The 10,730-nt window shown below is 40.2% G+C and overlaps 1 protein-coding gene and 2 long non-coding RNA genes across 5 annotated transcripts in view; 1 reads left to right on the forward strand and 2 right to left on the reverse strand.

Moving 5' to 3' along the window:
* EPAS1 (endothelial PAS domain protein 1) overlaps positions 1–10,730 on the forward strand; it is a 78,611-nt gene that overhangs the window by 33,658 nt on the left and 34,223 nt on the right. The window contains exons 1-2 of one of the 2 annotated variants that reach the window (XM_010706779.4): positions 5,625–5,677; positions 10,095–10,285. In XM_010706779.4, the coding sequence (XP_010705081.2) occupies positions 5,640–5,677; positions 10,095–10,285 (229 nt within the window). In that variant the 5' untranslated portion in view covers positions 5,625–5,639. Of the gene's footprint in view, positions 1–5,624; positions 5,678–10,094; positions 10,286–10,730 lie in introns of those variants that run through there. The other variant, XM_085219370.1, reaches the window with a different exon arrangement.
* On the reverse strand, positions 7,165–10,088 carry LOC146544907 (uncharacterized). Its single transcript, XR_014882025.1, has 2 exons — positions 8,066–10,088; positions 7,165–7,984 (listed from the first exon to the last, which is right to left on the reverse strand). It is a non-coding gene; the product is annotated as an uncharacterized LOC146544907 (long non-coding RNA).
* The window catches only part of LOC146544908 (uncharacterized), a 68,483-nt gene continuing 67,969 nt past the window's right edge, over positions 10,217–10,730 (reverse strand). Inside the window, exon 4 of one of the 2 annotated variants that reach the window (XR_014882024.1) lies at positions 10,217–10,362. This is a non-coding gene — a long non-coding RNA (uncharacterized LOC146544908). The remainder of the gene's footprint in view (positions 10,363–10,730) is intronic. The other variant, XR_014882023.1, reaches the window with a different exon arrangement.

Here is a 10,730-nt window from a genome sequence, read left to right on the forward strand (position 1 = left end):
AAATTTAGGAATGTCTGTATTGTTGTTCCTAAGAATTATTGTTCCCTACCTGCTAGAGAAGTGGCTGTTTAATCTGTCTTTCTGGGTCTCTGGACATCCATCTTATTGTTCATGACTTCAAGTCACCACAAGTCAGGAGATGGAGAGACCATTAAATTGCATCATAACTGAGCACATATTAAAATGGATCAAGGTTCAAAAAGTAAAGAAGAGTCAACATCATTTCATAAAGATTTTATTACAAGAGCTGTTTTCTTAGCTTTATTAGCAGCAGTGTTTAAAGGATTTGACACTTTGAAAAGACAAGACATGGCTTCTTATCAGACAGCGTTGCAAAGTAATTTAGATGATTGCTTTGGACATTCTTTAAAAGAGAAAAAATATTTTGTTTTGAGCTGTTGTGTATTGTCTTTCAAGCATGCAGTGCAAAGACTGAATGCTTGAAGCAAAGCAATGTGATCATCAGTCTGGCTGAATTTTCTTTAAAGATGCTCTGCTGCCTGAATTTCGAGTTCAGATCTCTGTGCAAGGCATCAACACAGAGCAGCCCAAAACCTTACGAGAAGGAGGGACATCATTTTGCATTCCCAAGGCTGGGAGGAGGTTTGCCTGCTCTATCTGTGCTTTACTTGTAACCTCACCGTCTCTGGTAGAGACAAACCTTGGTGGAAGCCTGGGCTCTACCCTTGAATTATGTACTGATTTCAGAGCCCCGTTTCATTATGGATCTATTTCATTGCTCCTTTTCTGTCTTGCAGCTGTTCTATCCTAAACATTTTATTAGTTCTAACTTTAGCTGGAGAAATTAGCAAACAACGAAACAAAAAGCACAACTGGAATGCATTGTGGAAAGCCATTCACTTCTGTAACACTTTTTTAAAGTATTCACTTTATGATCCCTATGAATACTTGTTGTCATTTATTTACCAACTTATACCATTTGAAATGTTGATGGCTTTACTCTGAAAGTAAAGTTGCCTAATTTACTCTGCTTATTTAGAGAAACTGGATGCACACGAGACTGTTGCTAGAGCAAGGTTACAATGGATGCTTGCAGAACTCTTACACAACTGTTCTTAGCATTCCGGCTCAGCAGTCTTTTTTCAGGGACTGGAGAACCTACAGCATTTTTAAGAGTGGTCTGTTTATTTTCCCTGTGTTGTTTTATGTACTGAAATATTGTAGTGAAAATAGCTGGGTGGGGTGTAATGAATGTTTTCAAAGACCTTCCTTTGAAAGAAGCTTTTTTTCCAGTCCTTGGTGGTTACCACCCATTTTCCTGTTCTGTGCGCGCCTCTCTCATTGTTCCTATCCACAAAGGCCCCTTCTGCAAACCTATCAGCATATGTGCCAGTGCGATGAGATAAAATGGCACAGGATATAAGGCTGAGCCTGCTGATATGCCAGAGATTTTAACCACAGGCTCTGTAAATTTCAGCATGTATTGCCTGCATCGTAACATAGTATTGGATTGTAAAATTCAGTGTTTGTCAACAAGTTTCAGTGTGACTCTTTCAGCTGTTTATAGTTGAGGGTGTTTGCTGAAGTGCTACCAAGGTAGGTATGTTTGCTAGTGATATTATCATCATGTGATGGCAATGGTTGTCCCTTAGATTTGAAATAAAGCTTGATTGAAAATTGGTCCCTGTTTAACCACAGTTGCACCATCTTGATAAATAATTCTCATTGTGGTTGGGTATGGAATGGGATGTGGTCAGTGTCCCAGCTGAAAAATGGAGCTGGTTTGGGATTTAACTTCTGGGTCTCTGAGTTGCACTTCGTTCACCTTTAGCTTTAACCCACTGGTAAGGAGATAAAGCACATCCTTTGGTATGTGTTTTTTTAGAGTAGGTAAATAGTTGGGCTATCTGAAAACAGATCTCAGCAATACCTGCTGAGCTTCTGAGCAACAATACTTATGGACCTTTAGATTAGCTGTCAAAATTGACTGATTACTACAAGTAATTCCACAAGATAAGAATCTGTAATCTCTCAGAACACAAATCACTGATAGAGATCTCGGGTTGTGCATTGTCATAACCTTATCCCCACAGTCGGTGTGCAATTGCAGTTCTAACTGTGCAGGTACTCTTGAATATGAGAGCAGAAACCGTGAAGTAAAGCAGAGTTGTACATTTTTCACTACAAAAATGGCCGTTTGCAAGCATGTTCAATTTCAGCCAATGTAGAAACAGTCTTTTCTGTTGTGTTGTTCAGTGGTTCTGTTTTTTCTTTTAGTCTACAAGTTATCTCTGAAGCTTACTATGTCTTGGCTGGTATCAAAGAGTTGCTTGCCACAGGGAAGGAATCCATGATCCCATATCTTGACAGAGCAGAGAGGTGCGAAACCAGTCTCAGGAGGGGATATTAAGTTTAGAAGTCTTTGTGCTCCACCGGTTGTAGTTTGATCATGTGCTGGGAATTTTGTTTCTCTCGCAATTTCCTTAGTATTTGAGAAGACTGAGGAAATGATTCTCTCATCTGCTTGAGTGTGCTCTGCAGCTTTACAGGACAGTCCAGAGGCATCCTGCCACTTTCTGGGGCCAACAACAGTCCTTGCTGAGTGCAGGGGCTTGGAGGTATAAGAAATGCTTCTCCATCATACTGCACTCTTCTAGCCTTAATGCAAGGAATGTGTTGAAAAATCAAAAAGGCAATGCCTATATCTGTTCTACCTGCTTGTCAAACAGCAGCCTGACATCTTTTCTGCATGTCATAGGCCTTATGAGGTTCCCAGTGGCTAAGCCTGGCCTAAGAGTATCTGCGTTCGGCACATCCTTTGAGGTGCCAGGTTCATGTTGGAATGGTGAATGACGAATGGGCTGTGCTCTCAACATCATAAAATAATCCTTGGCCAGATTAATGGTTGATGAAATCCTAATACTTATCTCTCCAGTTCAAGGTACTCATAAAATGAGAGAAAACGGTAGGACGTAAATCCTGTGGACATTGTTTTGCTTACTATGATTAAATTTATCAGACTCTGATGACATATTGTAAACCTAAATGCTTTACAAAAATATGAAGGATCCAGCAGCCTCAGTAAGGTTCTCAACGTCAAACTCCATAAGTACTTTTTTTTTTTAGCTGCTGTGATAACCAGAATTCATGTTGGTACTAAAAAACAGAGGCGCAAAGTTTATCTTAACAACTGTATTGAATGTTAATGATATAAATGTTTTTAAAATGTATGAATGTAATGCTTTTTATCTTAGGGTAATTTTTTTTTAAATGAATCCCAGGAAGTTTCATTTAAAAAAGAAATTACACATCTAGAAATGTATAATTATCAGGATTATAGACTGCTGATACCATCAGAGCTTCAGACATTAAGGAAGTTGGTGTTGCATGTGGTTTTAAAGTTCATATGGGACTTCACAGAATCACAGCATGGTTGAGGTTTGCAGGGTTCTCTAGATCCATCTGGTCCAAACCCAGCTCCAGTGGGACTCTACAGAGCACGCTGCCCAGGCAGTTTCTGCAGATCTCCCAGCATGGAGGCTCCACAAATCCTCTGAGGAGCCCAAGCCAGTGCTCTGGCACCCACATAGTAAAGAAGTGCATCCTGGTGTTTAGATGGAATTTCATTTTCCAGTTTGTGCCTATTGCCTCTTGTCCTGTCACTGGACATCACTGAAAAGAGCTTGGCTCTGTCTTTCTTATACCCATCTAAAGATCTGATGTATTTCCTATTCAAGAAAGCATTTTCACAACTATGTTACTGTAAGCCATAGTGACAGTAGAGTGATGTAGACTTAGTGAATCATCAGTATTTTCAGCTTAAAAATACTAGAAGTCCAGTGTTCTCTTAGGCTTCATCTCTTGCTACACTATTCAGACTAGCCAAGTCCCACAATATCGTGCTAAACATGCTTTTATCATGCTAACATTGTTCTTAACGTGAGCCTTTTTCTGATCCAAGTCTTTTGTATTTTCTGACTCATTAAATCTAGATTCAGCTTTTAAACTTGGAGGAAAGAATCACATCGCATGTTGATATAGCAGTAGGTGCCTATATTTATTAATCTAGCAGCAACGATTTGTTGTTTAGTGGGTATGTGCAGAAAATATGAAAAATCCCCCCAGTCAAACCAAGGAGTCAGTGGTAAGTCAAAGCAGATTTAAAGGAAGGGTGGAAGGTATTTCATTTCCTTATTTTTGTAATAGCTCTCTCTGTTAGTAACTTTTCTTGTTACCTTCGAACTCTCATTTCCTCTATTAATGAATTCCTTGTTTTGGTGGAGTTCATTTTGCCTGAGTACTGGGTACCATCTTCCAATGTGCAACAATGCCACTTTAGCACTTTACAGCCATGAACACTACACATATTTTCAAAACTTTTTTTTTTTTTTTTCCATCTCAGTTGAGGAATAACTATGTTATTCCCCTTCCCACTGGTGTGCCAAACTTGCTCATCTGGTGCTTTTTCAGATTTTAGAAACAAGTAGTTTCACTGGAACGTGTTCATGTATAAGGAGGGATCTGCATGGCACTGTGTTTGGATTTCATTGACAGCTTGCATATTTGTGCCTGGTTTCCTGTGAATAAATTGCTGAGTGAATAAATTGCTGTTTGTAGTATCTTTATTTACTGATGGTCACTCTTATTGCTTTAATGGAGGGGATTTTCAAAAAGCACAGGGTGCTATCCAGATTAAACTGCTTGTTGGGTAGAATGGTTACAAAGCGAGCGAATTACTTTTAAAGGAATTTTAAGGCTAAATAAGCATGACTGCTGGCTACTTGGTGCCCACACAGGCACATCTCTGAGATGTCAGATGGTATGGTTCCGAGATAGCTATGGAGCAAAACTTCTTTTTAGATATGGTGGTGGCTTAAATCATCTAGGAATTTGCTAAGCAAAAGGTAAAGCAAAATGTAAACACACTGCAAAAAGTGGATTTGCTGGTTTGAAATAAATCTTTGTTGTTATCTAAGATAGTACTGCACATTACAATATTTTTACAAATTGGAATTTTTTTATGCTAAACATCCACCCCGCTTTTTAATTTGCTTTGTGTGTACTGTAAAATATTTTCTCTTTTCATTCCTAGAATGTATTTTTCTTGCTCTATAAGTTAGTATTTGAGGCTTAACTCTAAACCATTTTAAATGAGAGTTTACTGCAGAAATTTCATATGACAGCTTAATTAACTCTGGATTCTTGACCTTTAAAGTGCTGGAACTAGAAACATTTAATAACAGCCGGTGGATATAAAGTAATATGCTTGCTGTTTTACTAGTTTGCATGGAAGGCAGTCTGAAGCAAAGTCCAAGGGTCACCAAAATAGGGAAGGAAACTGAAGGAAGTCAGTCTGAGCTATGTATTTCAAAAGGTTTTATGTCTGTGTCACACAGTGTGTAGGTATGAGTGAAGACTACCAGACTGCAAATAAGGCGTTCTCATGCGAGGAGCAGGCTGTGATTTCACTAAAATCTCCTATGTTCTGGCACCTACAAGGTAGAAAGGTAATTCAGCGCACTTACTGTGCTGCCTAGTCTTACATGAGCAAAGTATTGATCCATGTGGACTTGAGAGCAGTGAAACACTGAGCTGGAAGTTGCTATCTCAGCCTGGGACACAGTGCAATCCAGCCTGCAAGTTGCAAGGAGGTTGCCACCCTCCTAGACATCAGGAGCATGGCTGAGGCTGAACACCCGGCACCATCGTCAGCTGAGTAAGTTGCAAGGGCTTCCATGGGTAACTGAAGACTGGGCTTGCTCCCACCTGCAGAGGTTTGGAGCTGCCAGGGATGACAGGTCCCCAAGATGACGTGACAGTTTTACAAAGTTGTTTGGGCAGGGGCGGTTATATGAGGCATCAGGTTTTTCCAAGCCTGAAGTTTCCAGCACGGCAGCTGGAGAGGCTGCTGGAAGCCAGATTATGATCTGAACCTTCAAGAGCAAGCAAGACCTTCATCTGCCGGCATTCCCATTGATTTCAGTACTGCTGTGTTGCAAGGATGCCGGGGTGAGCAAGGGGATGGGAATCTGACCCCTGTCATCTGCACCAGGCACTCCTGCTCCCAGTTGAGTTCTCCCCACTGGTGAGGCGGCATGTGAGGCAGGTATGAGTGTAGCCTTTGGGCTGGCTCGTTATCTGGGTTGGTAGAAGAAAACAGAGAGCTTCAGCTTGTGACATGCTGAGAGCTCCACCTGAAACTGCCAGCATTGCTAGTGCTGCAGGCAGCAGCTCATAACTTCTGTTTTCAAAAGGCAAACTGAAGCTGCTGGGAGTAAGTGGACTGAGTCCTAACCAGAAACCCCAGGCCTGCTTCTGAGCTCTATCACCTTGTTTCCAGTGGAGACCTGAGCTTTCCCATTCCTTTCTTGTTGTTTTGAGAGGAACAGTTTGTGATCATGCAGTGATTACTGAGTGTGTGTGTATTTGTGGAGCAGGGCCAGATCCTGGCAGGTCCTGGGACTCCCAAAAGTACAAAGCATTATGGAGGCTTCCCTGCAGGACCTCCCAGCCTTGTAAGTGAGCATGGATGGGTTGATCTGAAGTGGCTTTTTCCTCTCATTACCCCCTGCATTTTCAAAAATCAGACGTGGGCTTGGGTGAGGAAGGTTTCTGCCTTTGCTTGCTCCACTTTCTCCGAGCAGTGACGCACACATTTGCTCGTTTTTGCCACATAAGTGGGCGGTTTATATGCTGGGAGGGAATGATTCATAAATTAGCTGCAGCCTATGCCTTTATTGCTCTAATGATGTGTGAGCAGGATTCCATGTAAACCTTTCTGCCTGGCCTTCAGACAAAGTTGTTGAGGAGTTATATTTTCACTTTCTGGCTGCGGGTAGCCAAGTCTTGCCCAGAGAGAAAAGCTTTCCCAGTGAATAAAATGGAGGACAGCTGCAGGGAGATGAGATGGCCTACTACCTGCAAAGGAAAACCATGAACATAGTGCATTCTGCAGGGCTGTATCACTTGGCTGAAGGTTCTGGAGGTTTTTGTGCGACCAAGATGAATGAGTACTAGATGACAGTCTTTTAAGCAGGTAAAGACTCTGCTTGGGGGAAATGATGTGAGGCATGAGGCCAGGGGGTTGTTTTGTGCCTCCGTGTAATTGTACTTACCTGACGACAACAACCACCCAACTTGAGGGTATGCTGAGCTAAGGAAGAAGAGGAGGAAAATTGAGGTGCAGGAAACCACACAGGGAAATGCTTAACAAGCAAATTGTTTATTTATTCAAAATGATTATGTGTGAGCAAGAACTCTTTTGAAAGCAGTCAAACAGGCCAACTCTTCCTCTCATTTTCCAAGTCAAGAGGACTCTGGGGTGGCGTGCATTGAGCTATGTCTCATTGCAGACAAGCAGGGAACTACTTACTCTTGGAAGCAGTCTAAGGGAAGGTATCTGCAGCACAGAAAAAAAATCATTCTCAGCTCATAGCATTACTTGTTAGAAATCTTGGGCAACCTGTGATTACGAAACAAGCTTGTCTTATTAGCCACAATTGATAATTATATTTACAGATGTTAGCAAAACTAAATATTTTTCTTTGTGGCTGGAGTGGCATCCTGAAAGACCCTACCCTTTCTTATACAACCCATTTTTTTCCCTGCATGAATTGCGACATGGCTTTGGCTTTAGTTCCCAAAATCTATTTACATAGATTTACATGAGACAGGATTGGGTCATGTTTTGCCCACGTTGGTTCTAATGTGAAAATCACGGGGTTTAGATTTAGAGCAGAACTTAAGTGTTCATGGTTCAAGTTAGATTTTCCAAGCTGCAATTGGAAATTCTCATGAATATTGCTGCATAGTTTATGGTTTGGATTGGTTTTCCTTTGTTTCTAACCTTTTATCTCAGTGGTTTAATTAGAAACAGAATTTTTTCCCAGATTGGAATCTGCACAGATGCATTTTTCTCAAGAGAGCAAGTTACCTGTAAAAGAAACATCAGATTGAGTAATTCACCTGGCTTTCCCATTCCAACGTGACATAGGGCATTTTTTTGTTATACTTTCAAGGACACCTGTGTGTAAAGGGACTTTTTTTAATGTGCGTATAATCTGACTCTTACTTGGCAAAGAGAAAAATAAGGATCTAGTGTTACCTTGTGAATATCTGATACTTTAGATTCAGACTTGGACGGGTTGGTGCTCGCTCCTGTAATGCCACTGAAGTTGTTATCCAGCTGAATTCTGCTGTTACCTAACTAAAAGTGTGTTGGTCTCATCTTGTACATATCTCCTGTAACAGATACCATGTCAGAAAATATTCACCTCAGGCAAAAGAATTGTGAAAGAGGTTTGCCAAAGGCTGAACATGGATCTTAAGATACCATAAGCATTTATGAGGCCCTGTTCTCTGTTAGCACACCCAGTAATGAACACCTGCCATCCCACCTATCTGATCCCCAAGTTTATGCCCAGCATCAAGTATTTTGAACCGTAGGAGTGCTACTGGTGTGCTCTGAGCAGTTTTCTGCTTTGAAAGATGATGTTAAACACCCAGCCGTGGGTGGACCCCAACACACACCTTACTGTAACTTTGCTCTTAGCACTTAACACATACACTGGCTATTTTACGTATAATTTTCTAAGCCACCTGTGGTTTCCATGCTAGAAACTTTGCAGTCACTCAGGATCTTCTAGAAATGGTCACCTTCTCTAAAATACATTACTGTATATTAAAATTCTTTTTCTATTTTGTGCAGTTTTATTTCATACCAACCATGATTTGCACAGCTTATAGGATTAAGCGATGTGGTTAATATTTGTCACATCATTTGTTTTCCTCATCTTCTTAATGTGAAAGAGTGTAGTTAGTGAAATGTCCGTGGTTCTGATGGGGAGTTTTTTAAGCTTTAAAGACTCATTACTTTACACTAGCATTGGAAATGGCAAGTTGAAATGTTTGTAAGGCTTGGCAAGAAGAGACCCACCACTGGTGATTCTAGAGGTGAATGTGTGTCAGCACAAATGGTGTGGTCAATCTTTTCCACAACTTGTGCTCATCTGAGCTGTGCAATTTGCACTGATACTCCATTATAGAAGTGTGAAAGAAAAATATATCTATTCTGTATGGAAGTAATTATGGTGTGAAACCTCAACTCGTGCAAGTGAAAGAAACTTGTAATATCAGCAGAGCTTCATTAGGTTGAAACAATTGGTAGTTTTTGAGTATTTTTTTTTTCCCAATAACATTGGGTTCTTCATGCTCTGAAAGAAAAGAATTGTATTTTCTGAAACACAAGTCAGTGAAGTTTTCTTTTAAACATTTGTATCCCGAATCCATAATAAATGTAGCCTTTGTGTTTCTCATGTTAAATTTAGCATTGTGTCCCTTGGTGGCTTAGTTTTGTATACTTGCTTCATAAAATGTCTTCCCCTTTGTTATTTCCTGCTCTTCTGTTCTCTGTGGTGTTTAAGGGAGGTTGTCTTTATTCGTCTTGTTGTTTCACTCAAGAAGGTGTCTGTTCTCATGGACAATGGAGAGACGTTGTTTTCATTAAAATAGCTTTTACTAAGGCAAGCTTTCTTGCATGCAGCAGTATTTTCTTTCCCATTTTATATTCTTTATGGTCAAGGAAAGTTGGTTTTTCAGAGTAGTGTTAAGAGCTGAGACAGCTGTACATACATAGTTGGATACCCTATTATTACCTTTATTTTAATGCAGGGAATGACAATTGCAATTCATTTTAACCATGACACAAACACATGTGCTCTGCAATTTCTCCAGTGTTAGAATGAATTGCCAACTCGTTCTGAAGTGTTTTTCTAGTGAATTATTGTAGATTGAACAAAATAAATTTAGATATCACACAATTTTTAACATGTACTGAATCTCAGGAATAATAGTTTGCTATTTCATTTTTAATCTCAGCTAAAACAGATCTTGAACTTGTTACGTTCAACAAGGACTCAACAAGGTCTGAAGGGTGATTTTCCAGTTGCAACAGTCCCCCTCCTAACTCCCACTTTAAATGAGCAAATGAATATATTAATATTTGGTCAATGAAGTTTAAACCAGTTGACAGAATGGATTCATTGATGACAAGGCTAACTCGTATAAATGCCTTTCTGAAGTTGTAAATTGCATTTCAAAAAATGCTTTTTTCCTTTCTCTCCTCTACCTGATAGGAGCAGTTCTGAGCGGAGAAAGGAGAAATCGAGAGATGCAGCAAGATGCAGGAGAAGCAAAGAGACGGAAGTATTCTATGAACTGGCTCATGAACTGCCCCTGCCCCACAATGTCAGTTCCCACCTGGACAAGGCATCCATAATGCGCCTGGCAATCAGTTTCTTACGCACTCACAAGCTTCTGTCTTCAGGTAATGTCTGGCTAAAAGAAGTTGTTGATGCTAGTTGATAGTGGCTTGGTAAGAATGTGCATGATCCATGCAAGGTCCTAAAAGGAGAACAGGACACAGTTGCTTGTATTGTGAGAATATTGTGAGATTTACAGTTTTTGTTTTGTTTTGTTTCCCCAAAAAGGATTGTCTATATTTGAACTGAGATGGAAAATCTGAGTGACGGTAGTCATATAAGGTTTCCATTATCCAACTAACAACTGATGCATTTTTGCATCCATAAGAGCTAATTCCTAAGAACTCTAAGAACAATTGAATGTGGTCTATAAAAGTTAGTTACAATATTTTGAGCTTTTAGGAGTTTAATCAGAACTCAGACATATACCTTAAGCTTCCATGCTGAAACAAGCACATCTGAATATAGCATGGCAAGCACTGCATTCAGAAGGTAGCTGGGAAGTTCCAA

This window comes from Meleagris gallopavo, chromosome 2, assembly GCF_905368555.1.
Source record: "Meleagris gallopavo chromosome 2, MGAL_WU_HG_1.1, whole genome shotgun sequence".
In the NCBI taxonomy this organism is placed as follows: Eukaryota; Metazoa; Chordata; class Aves; order Galliformes; family Phasianidae; genus Meleagris; species Meleagris gallopavo.